At 38.6% G+C, this 11618-nt stretch overlaps 1 protein-coding gene and 1 long non-coding RNA gene across 2 annotated transcripts in view; both read right to left on the reverse strand.

The window, feature by feature from the left end:
- Positions 1-3128, reverse strand: part of mpzl1l (myelin protein zero-like 1 like) — a 30100-nt gene extending 26972 nt beyond the window's left edge. Inside the window, exon 1 of the mRNA XM_034098551.1 lies at positions 3000-3128. Within this exon, the coding sequence (XP_033954442.1) occupies positions 3000-3072 (73 nt within the window). The 5' untranslated portion in view covers positions 3073-3128. The remainder of the gene's footprint in view (positions 1-2999) is intronic.
- Positions 3129-4614: 1486 nt separating this feature from the next.
- LOC117458919 (uncharacterized) lies at positions 4615-11185 on the reverse strand. The gene is made up of 2 exons (XR_004553459.2): positions 10872-11185; positions 4615-8574 (listed from the first exon to the last, which is right to left on the reverse strand). It is a non-coding gene; the product is annotated as an uncharacterized lncRNA (long non-coding RNA).
- Between the last annotated feature and the right edge of the window lie 433 nt (positions 11186-11618).

Here is an 11618-nt window from a genome sequence, read left to right on the forward strand (position 1 = left end):
TGTGCTCAGGATGAGTTTCGCTTGTTCTCGCTGTATCGCCGACCCGGAAACCTGTCCGCTCCTCGCAGCAACGAGGCTCTCAACGTCCCGACCAATCAGAGCACACTGGGCTCACAGGGAGGGGGGGGCAGGAGCTCCAACAAGCCGTTTAGGACAGAGAGTGAATACACATACTACAGAGATGCTGTGAGAAACCAATGTGAGTTTGGAACATTGAACAATTTGAATGTCTTCTAGTCGACTTCAACAATGGAAATATGATCAGTAGAAATGGCCATGACATGGGACCTTTAAAGCTCTGGCTGGGGTGTAGCGATGGAGGAGTTCTGCTATGTAGGCCGGAGCCAGCCCATTTAGGGCTTAAAAACAAATAAAAGGATTTTAAAATCAATGCGGAACCAAATTGGAAGCCAGTGCAGTGAGGCCAGAATTGGGGAGATGTGGACACGCTTTTTGTGGCCAGTCAGAAGACGTGCAGCTGCGTTCTGCACTAGCTGCAGGCGTCTAATTGAGGCCTGGTCCATACCCACATACAGAACGTTGCAGTAGTCAAGTCTCGAGGTAACAAAGGCGTTAATAACCCTTTCTATGTCTGTAAAAGATAAATACGACTTGGTCCTTGGCCAATAGTCTTATTAAAAAAAGCAGGATTTGACTACGGTCATTATCTCTAATGTAGAATAGCCAGCCAAATAACAATCGACATTTAAAACATTGCATTAGTAACCCTAGTTGTCTTTAATTGTGCAATATAAATAAACAGACTTGACTTAATGAGGATATTACGTTGTTAAACATTCGATGCATTACTACCCATCCCTCCTATATTACCAGATCCTTCCTCAGTCTACTCTAAGTAAGGATCAGAATGATAACTAGGGGTAAAACACGTCTATTTTTATGCAAAAACACAATTTATTAAAGATCAGCTGAGAGTCTTGGTAGCCAAAAACCTTTGTGGTGTATTTACACGCAGTTTAGAGACAGAAGCCTTGACTGTGTCAACATTTAAAGTAGATTAGTGCACAACAGGTTTGCTGCATGTACTGTATATTTTGCATTTATGAGGGTAGCTTTACAATCTGGGTCAGGAAAAGGTTGGCCAACAAGGGAATGAGATGTTATCTTATGTTGTTCGACGCTAAGAGCTGAAGCGTTAAATCTTATCTAAATACAATCCAAATAGCGATTAGTTAGTGCTGAACATACGGGTATTTTATAGTGAAAATGACGGAAAATAGAGTAAATAGTGAGCTGGTTACCTAAGTGGTGGATATTTTGACATGTGTGTTCTTTACTTGAGTATTTCCATGTAATGCTACTTAAGATACTTCTACTCCAATACATTACAAAGGCAAATATTGTACTTTTTACTACACTAAATGTAATCTACCAATCATAGTTACTATTTACTTTGTACATAACAAACACATCATTTGCTGATATGGTATAATGCAGTACTGTATAACGACTACCGTGTATGTCAAGTATATAGATAGCTCCACATTGACAATTACTTAAAAGCTCTTACATGTATAAAGAACTGGATAATATAATACACATAATATAATACTGTGAGAAGATCCATTCTTATTACTTTCGATACCTAAAGTACACTTAGCTTAAAATACTTCTGTACTTTATATTATTCTGGCCATTGTGCAGAATTGAGCTTTTTGTACTTTAAGTGTATTTTAAAGCTAATATGTTTGTACTTTTACCCATGCAACATTTTGTAACAAGACTTTAACTTATAATGGATTCTTTTTGAGACCATAGCATTTGTACTTGTACTTATAAGTACAAGATCTGAGTAGTACTTCTTCCACCTCTAAACTAGTAAAACCTCGGGCGACACGTAGTGACCGAAGAGCCCCACGCCTAACGACACCATTATTCACAAACATGGCACTTTAATGTGTCTGTGTGTATCATCAAAGAAACCTACGTGATAGCACACATGTTTGAACTTTCTCTATATCATAAGATGTCACTTTACAATTCGGCATATTAAAAACACAGAAATAATCCCTTTAATTTAGGTAAATATGACGGTGAAGACATGGGTTAGCCTCCCGGTTTACCGCTGAGATCACACCGTTACCTCCCATAGAACGTGACTATAGCAAGGGCGGTAGCTACAACTCTGCACCAAACCTCATTCAAATTAAAGTGAATTTAACTATAATCTTCAATTAAATACCCTATACATGTACCGATAGGTGTACAAGCATATGTGTAGCTAATACTGTATATATAGATGATTTCGGCATTGTTAATTATCATCACTAGCAACAGGAAGTGAAGAAAGGTGCATTAATTAGTAAGAAGAGTTTAGAGGGGTAGCCACCACTCTTTACTAAATCTCACTCAAATCATAGTAAATGTAACTATTAACCTTAATTAAATAACCTTTACATGTTACCAATAGGTGTATACGATTAAGTAGCTTCAACACACTGGATACATGTTTTCGGCAGTGTTAAATAAAGGTGAACAAAGGTGCATTAATGACCACTCTAAACCAAATCCCACTTAAATTATAGTGGATTTAATTTGTAACCTTAGTTAATTAACCTTTACATGTAACCAATTAGTATAAAAGCATGTATAGTGAAAATACTCCTTATAAAGATGTGTTCGGCTTGGTTTAATATCGTCTATAGCCACAAGAGGTAAACACTATTCACCAAATCGCGTTTAAATTATAGTGCATTTAACGATTAACCTTAATTATATAACCTAACATTTACCAATAGGTGTGTGCGTTTAAGTGTAGCTTAAAATCCCTGTATGGATGTTTTCGGCAGTGTTAAATCTCGTCTCTAGCAACAAAAGGTGAACAAAGGTGCATTAATTAGTAGGAAATGTTAGGTTTTAGGTGCTGCTGTACATGAAACAACGCTAGCTAGCTAACCTGGTGTCCCACCTTAAATAAAGAGGCTAACATCAAACATATCCAAATTCAAATATAACCCAGGATGGGCTTCAGCACTCACCTAATACAATACATAGCGTAAATCCAGTTAATAAAACCCGCCGGCAGCTCATATTTGACCATTTTGTCTCCATGATGTTGTTGTAAACAGGAGGAGTTCCTCTGCTGTTTTTTTTTTCTCCACCCTGAATCGTTTTTCTCTTCTTCGTGGGAAGTTTTGGCGGCGGGGTTCGAAGTTGTTAATGCGGAGGATGCCCCCTGTAGGCTGAATAGAGCTATTACAGCTGCCACCTGAATTCTAAAATAGATAAAATAATACAATAAATAGTAAATAATAAAATATAAAAATAAATAATAAGCGTAACAAATAATACATAAATAGTAATAATTTTTTTTATTAAAAGTTAAATAAATAGGATAAAAAAAAATGTAAAATATATATTTAAAAAAAATCATATCATATATTATATAGTTTGTATCTTATTGTATTGTTGCCCTTTGGCCAGATATATATGCTTGTTAATTATGTACTTTTATGTATTTTATTTACATCCTCACATTTCTTTAAAAAGCTATTACAGCGTTCTCCTGCATTGTATAGTAAGATAAGGGCTTATTTGATTATTTCAGTGATAAACCTGCAGCCTCTCTTCCCCTCGGAGCTGCTGGACGTCAGTGTGTTACTGTACCTGAGCAGATTGTGTGTTCTCTCTGTGTGAGACGTGGCAATTAGATGTTAATAGTTGTGTTAAGTGGAAGGAGATGTGCTCCATTGTTTATCTCTATCTCTTGTAAGAAAGCTGTTCAATAGTTTGCTTTGTTTTGTAAATTGTCTGGTGAGCCCTCTTTGTTTTGTCATTAAAAAAAAAATCTTTAGTTTTGCAAATCAGTTTCCTCTCCTCTTTGTGTCTCCCGGTTATTCAATCTCTTCCCTTGAAACCCCCAGGGGAGTCAAACTCAAGGCCCGGGGGCCAAATCCGGCCCGTGACTTCATTTCATGTGGCTACATACAAGAGCTCTGAGAGAATGTTTATTATATGGTTACATGGCGATTTACAGAAGCATAAACTACATGTCCCACAATGCATCTCAAATTGGACCTTTTTCTCCGAATTTGACTTTTTTTCTTCAAAATACAGCTTTTTTCTTAGAATTTCCCCTTTTCTTTTTAAATCATTTTGTGACATTTTCACTGAAGAGACATGCAAATATTTTCCCTAGACTTCTGCTTCAGACGTAATTAATTATGAAGTTATTACCCTATCCGATAATAATCCAATGCAGAGGAAAATATTGTAATATAATGCATTATTTTATATATATGATATATTTATACATTTATTTGTATATAGTCTTAAAGTTACAACCGGCCCTTTGAATGCAGCCATAATGCTGATGTGGCCCGCGAAGAAATTGAGTTTGACTCCCCTGCCCTAGACTATTAGGGAACGTAACAGATGCATGTAAACCGAAGAATAACAGCCAATATGCAGCAGGGAATTTGGCAATTTGTAAAGGCATGAAAGCCTCAGAAAATGACAAATATTCAAGTCTTTAGAAGATGTATTCTTGTTGTCAAAACAGTTGACATCTTTACTGAAACCCATGCACATAGTCATTTTAGATTCCTGTAGCTGCTGATTTATTATAAATTAAAACAATTAAAAGAACAGAGATCTGGATCAGGAGTGTTTTATTTTAGACTAGATGCCATTTAACTTGTCTAACCCTCGTACAGATCTTACAATGTAAAACATGATAACAATGCTTTAAGTGGTATGATAAAAGCTGCACCTGAAAGCTCAAACTGTGCACTTTCAATCAGAAATAAGTGGTTAATATTAAGCGAAAAATGTACATTTAACAGTAAAGTGCAAACACAGAATACAAAGATCCTTTTCTGGTTCTTTAAGAACAAACACTGATATTTAAAATAAACGAGTTGCATGATTATGTCTTCATGAACTGACTACGTCACATTTATGTTATGGTAGGGAAATTGCAGTTTGCATTTGTCTATGATGTAAATTAAACATTTCTTAAAACATAACACAAATTCAAAACTCACAATTCAAACTCATCTAAACCACGTATGTATAGCTCATAATTAAGCTGCGAGTGTCATTTTTCATTATTCAAACCAGGGGTGTCAAACTCAATTTCATCGCGGGCCACATGAGCATTATGGCTGCACTCAAAGGGCCGGTTGTAACTTTAAGACTATATCAAAAATACATATATAAATATATCATATATATAAAATAATGTATTATATTACATTATTTTCCCCTGCATTGGATTATCATCGGATAGGGTAATAACTAAATAATTAACTACGTCTGAAAGCAGAAGTCTAGGGCAAATAATTGCAAGTATGTCACAAGTTGCCACACTTCTGACGCGCATGCAAAATTTGGTGAGTTTTCACATATGTTGCCGGGGTCAAAAGTGCGTTCCAAAAGTTCAAATAATAATAATAATAATAATCAGTCCGATCTCAATAATGTGCTATTTAACACTGGCCACAAAATTATTTAAAAAGAAAAGCCAAATTCTGGGAAAAAAAGTCAAAATCCCAAAAAATAAGTGAAATTTGAAAAAAAACACAATTTTGAAAAAAAAGCAACATTTACAAAAACAATTCTAAGAAAAAAGGCATATTTAGAAGAAAAAAAGTCAAATTCTGAGAAAAAAGTCAAATTTGAGATGCATTGTGGGACATGTAGTTTATGGGCAACGTGCTTCTGTAAATCGGCACGTAACCGTATAATAAACGTATTATTCTTTGCAAGCTCTTGTGGGGCCACATGAAATGAAGTCGCGGGCCGGATTCGGCCCCCGGGCCTTGAGTTTGACACCCCTGATTGAAACGCTAAAAACCAAGTATCGTCTCACAGTTTGAGCTTTCAGACAAATTCAAACATCCATCTAACTTTTGAACATTTACTCCATCATTTTGGGGGTTTAACGTACACGTTTTCATATAATCCAGCAGTGTTAGATCAGAGATTATTATTGAATACAAATCAGTGAATGTCTGCGGTGATGAATCTTCATATTAACGCCATATGGGCCACGAGTAAAATGAGTTACTGTAAGAGACACACGTTAAATTAGAGGGTTTTAAATGTCACAAACACACCAAGCCGTAATGCAATAAGGCCTTTTCAGAGAAGAAACACGTCATGAATATTATCTACTTTCACCATTTCTCCGTTCACAATCAGACACACGGGTTTTCTGTCAGTGCAACTTGATATTTCTGGATCATTCATAAATATCAACGTCAGATATAGTATAGACAACACAAAGGAAATGTAATACATGCACGTCAACAAAGGAAACCAGTCATCAACATGTCCTAAAAGCTGCTGTATGCGTGATTATATGGATATTGTTTGAATCACAACGCAGAGAGAAGTCCGCCTTTATCATTTCAGGATGATTTGTTTTCAATAGAAGTCCATTAGTTATTAATTAATAAGACATTGAATGGTTTTGAATTGGCCGTTTAACACCTCAAAACACACAATTTAATCTTGTGGTTTTTGTTAAACTGCCTTGATTAAATATGGTTAATTAAAAAGCACAATTTGTCAGTTTAAGTTTGGGTAAAGGCCTCAGGATGCTTCATTAGAAACACTTCGAGATGGTCTAAAAGCGTCTGAAATACGCTTAAATCTGAGGGTCCTTATTATTATTGCAATATAAGGAAAACACACTTTATGGCTTTTGTGTCGAGGTGTGAAGTAGCTTTCTCCCATAAGCTCCCTTCTCACATTTTCACTGTAAAATTCAATTAACATCTGAAAATGTCCATTTGTAAGATTTGTTTATGTCAAGGGGAAAAACGATTAGTTTCTTTCGAGTTAAACGTCTTTGGGGAAACACGTTTTTTTTTGCCGTGGTTTGTATTGGCAACCAATTTAATTTGGTGGTTCCCATTTCAAATCTCAGAGGTTTTAGCAAGTCCATTTCCGAAAGAGTTCCAGAAAGCTCACTAATGATGAAGCGTATTTGAATTTAAGAACTTTGTGAGTTGCTTGTTTTAATAATACATCAATCACAGATCAGTCTTTTTGATTTGCTTTCTAACACCCTGACACTTTGAAGCTGGTATAGGCAGATTTGTTCTTGCATTATCTGGCAATAATTCATCATATTTCGAGCACATTGTCCTTCAAGTCTTAGCCAGTTTTCTGGAGGGGAAAACATTGAACGTCCAGCCCTCCATCTGTCAAGCCCTTTGGGAATAACACGCTATGATTCAAGAATAAAGCGAACTGCAAAGCGTGCCAGGTTTCCCACTTTCGCTTTTTTTTCGGGGTTTCTTTGCAGTTTCAGTGTCGTTATGCCAACGCATGAAAAGCCACTTATTGTATCAGGCGCTTAACTTCTGGAATCACCATGCATGCATATCTACTTTTGTTGAGCAGCCAATAGGAATGCTTTCTCTCTGAAATGATGTGGCTAATTGGTCGCAGGCTAGATTTGATAAACCCTGAAAACAGCAGGAATCTGATTTTCAAATAAGGCTCGAGTTACAATATGGCGAGAGGTTATTGTGGATTATTTTTTACCCAATAACGGTAAAAGAAACTCTGCATAACCCAGCTTTAAAAGTGTTGAAATGAAACCCATTCGTAGCCTCAAAGTGGTGATTAATTAACCTTGTAGATACATTAATACGAAAAGTTATATGAATTTTGTTGGGATTTTACCCACTGAATCCTCAAGAGGTTCCCCCTCTTTTAAGTGTCTTTGAATGAGCAGCTAATTGTCTTTTAATGATTAACGGCTCATTGTTATTTAACAGCTTTTAAATTACACTAAGGAAACCAATCAAAAGGAAACGCGTTATAAAATCCACTTTCCACTTCCTCTGTGTCTTCATGATTTTCAAGAAGGGTGGAAAATAAATCTTTGAAACAGGATATGGATTTCTTCACTGTGTTTGTGCAGCTTTTAAAAAATGTCATGTCAGATGTGAGGAGAGGATGTTGCTGAAATCCTGTTAAATCCAGTTAAATTATGTGCAAGTATTTCCCATGAGTGTCCTTCATCGTGTCTTTGTCACAGGGCGAGAATGAGCCAAAACAAGGAGGAAAATGTCACAGAACAACAACAGTGGAAAGGAAAGAGGAAGCGAGTGGAAATGGGAAGCAAGGACGAGGAAAATGTATGCATCCAATTTTCGTCTAAATTGACCTGGAAAGAGACGATGAAAAGTGCTTTTAGACGACGACAAACCTTTTTTGGTTGAGCTAACAGACGGAAATATATATCTACAGTAGAAACGAGACACAGACAGATCCACAGGGAGATCCCTCCGTCAACAATCACACATTTACTTATTTACATTTTTCTTGTTTTAGTAGTAGTAGTGTTCTTCTTCATTATTCTATTATCCGCAGTGTGCTCTGTACACAAGAAAAAGGCTCCTTTAGTCCCTCCAAAACTCTTCTTCTGTGGTGGTTAGGGGGCAGGGAGAGGAGGAGGGGGAGGGGGAATGAAGCAGTTTCCTGTCAGTGTCATCATGTGTCTGGAAGCTGGTTGATGTCAGTGAAATTGGTGTCGTTGAGGATGACTTTGATTCGCTCCAAAGAATCCGCCTGTCGTATTCGCTCCAGCTGAACCTGCAGAAACACACAAATAACTCATTATTATTCAATTAAAACACAACAATTCCCTTTGATTATCCCTTTGGTATGTCTCCTGTTTACTCCGTTATTCCAAGGCCCCATTTACACGCAAACGCAAACGAACCGAATACGATATCAAAAAAGTATTCCGTTCACACGAGACTGCTCGAAAGCGCTGGAGACGCTGTAGTACATATGCCTGGCCTGTAAGTGGCGCTGTCTTCCGCCACAAAATACACCAAAAGCAGCGAAGAAGACCCCCGAGCATGGTTGCCATGGTTGCCCTTCTGTTCACTCACCGCGGTGGATTTAGCAACATGTAGTTCATGTAATTCTCCATGTCCACTTGTTGCTGATGGTTGTGGAAGAGGAGCTGTAGATGTTGCACTAACATCTGTAGCATGGTCAGTAGCTACTGACAGTAGCTAGTGACCATGCTACAGCAGTGAGCAGCAGAGGTGGGAGGAGACGGGGCTATGGCTTCATCGTTATCAGGAAATGATCATATAGGACGTACACACGGAGCCGTTTGCCCCCCAGAGCGTTCGGGTTGCAGATCTATCCACCTTGGGACCCGTTATCGTTTGCGGGGTCCGTTTCCGCGGTTCCATTACGGCCTCCTGTGAACGAACGGGCTATACGAAAGAGAAAAGTAGCAGATACAACCGTTTGCGTTCTCGTGTAAACAGCACCTAAGGCTTCGGATCAGAGCGTTTCATTTCACATATCCCGACTTTTTCTCATGATCAATTTTGTTTTACTCCCCGGGTTTTACTCATTGAAAACTCGGTATAACATTTTTACAACCAAACCCATTTAAGCTCACAGACTAGAGGTGGAGAAGTAGTTTTACCACGGTGTGAAAACACTATTTTACAAACAAAAATCCTGAGTTTTTCTAAAGTAAAAGAAAAGATCAGCAAAATGCACTAAAAGAAGCTACAGCTGAACCTGCAGAGCGCCACAAACAACTCATTATTATTCAATTAAAACACAACAATTCTTTATTTGTCATTATTTACTTTGAAACGATTAACCCTTTGGCATGTCTCCTGTTAACTCTGTTAGTCTAAGGCTTTGGGTCAGAGCGTTTCTTTCCTTCTTGTCTGCTTTTACTAATTGAAATCTCTGTATACAAACTACAAAACAAAAACATTTAAGCTGTGTTTGGAATCAGCCACAAACTAGAAGTGGAAACGTAGTTTTACCACGGTGTGAAAAACACTATTTTACAAATAAAAGTCCTGAGTTTGAAATGCACTCAAAAGCCACACTTAGTTCCCAGCACTTAGTTCCCCCATGGAACTAAAGAGCAGATCGCGTTCACACCGGAATAAGTTCCCTGAGGGAAGATTACGCAAATGAGACGCTGACGTCACTTCTTCTTCTTCTGCTTTGGGTTTACTGGCAGGCCGCAAACCACTTCACGGCGTATACTGCCGCCCGAAGTCCCCGGCCAGAAGTCCCCGGAGTTGGGGACTGGCCAGCAGCTTCTACTGAAGCCTTCCGAGTAAATCGCCAGAACGCCGACACCTCCTCATTTCCATAAGTTAGTCTCTCTCCGTTGGTGCGCTGGGCTAATGCTAATGCTAATAATGCTAATGCGAGGATAATAAAATGGCGGCTCTACAAAACATTTCAGAGCTTTACGGGGCGTGGTTTGCAATCGCCCAGCCAATCAGAACTGTGGTACTTTTTTTTAAAAGTTCCCGGCACTTAGTTATTTTTTTTGTGTGAACGCGACATCAGGGGTACTAACGGAACTAAATGCGAAAAGTACGGGTGAAAAGTACTCGGTGTGAACGCGGCTAATGAAGCTCCAGCTGAACCTGCAGAGCACCACAAATAACTCATTACAATCCATTTAAAATTCAAAAACACAACACTAAATGTTTTGTCCCGCCTTATATCACAGTTCTAGTTTGTAATACTCACAAAAAATTAGTCAAAATAATTTCTATTTATTGTCGTTCTCCCCCATTCATCCAAGGACGCATGCTACGGTTTCCTCTCACAAGTGGAATAAACATCTCGTAAACAAGCATCAGAATTACGTTTATCGCCAAGCAGGTTAACACACGAGGAATGTGTCTTGGTGTACATGGTTCATACATTCACAGTTATCTTTGTTAGGATATCGTCTCATCCTTAAAAGATTTAGCTTTGTTGTTTCTCCTCATCTCTCAAACACTCTTCTCCTGGGACTAGGATGGGTCAAAAGCAGAGAACAAAGGTCACTGTGTGCATCAACATGTGTCCAATTCTACTCTAAACACTCCTCTCTCTCTCACCTGAAGAGTCTGAGAGAGTTTGACGAAGTCCTTCTGAACCTGCTCACTGACGTCCAGCTCCGTCTGCAGCCGCTGAGCTTTGTCCTTCTCATCCATCGCCTGAGTCTGGTGCGCACTCTGCAGGAGGTCAACACAACTAACACTAGATTACAGAGCCGAGACTGGGCCAAAGAAGTTATCTTAAAGGTCCCCTGCTATACTGTTTTCCATTACTCTATCCCAGGTCTCAGATATATACAGAGTCTCTGATTGGCTGAAACACCAAACAGGTCATTGCAGCATTACCCATAATCCCCTCTGTTTCAGCCCTGTTTCCAAAGTGCTGATTCTCTGTCTGTTACTTCAGATGAAGATAAGGAGCCCCTCCCCACGCCCCTCTGAGAGAGATTTGGTTACAAAGAACTCAATGGAGCTCTAGAGGAGATTCAGGTGATAAGGGGGGGGGGGGGGTTACCTTGGTTGCTGATTGGCTGATGGTTACACAAGACAACACATCGTTATGACATCATAAAGTGGCCAAAATCTGATCAGTCTTTTTCAGACAGGTTTTTATAGAAATGGATCAAAAAGAGAGAGAATCTTTGTTCCTGAAACTTTCAGAGTCTCTTTCCACAGAGGGGACACATGTTGATATAGAAGAGACAAGAAGAAGAGGGGACACATGTTGATGTAGAAGAGACATGAAGAAGAGGGGACACATGTTGATGTGGAAGAGACATGAAGAAGAGGGGACACATGTTGATGAAG

The sequence above is a fragment of the Pseudochaenichthys georgianus genome, chromosome 14 (genome assembly GCF_902827115.2).
Source record: "Pseudochaenichthys georgianus chromosome 14, fPseGeo1.2, whole genome shotgun sequence".
Classification (NCBI taxonomy): domain Eukaryota; kingdom Metazoa; phylum Chordata; class Actinopteri; order Perciformes; family Channichthyidae; genus Pseudochaenichthys; species Pseudochaenichthys georgianus.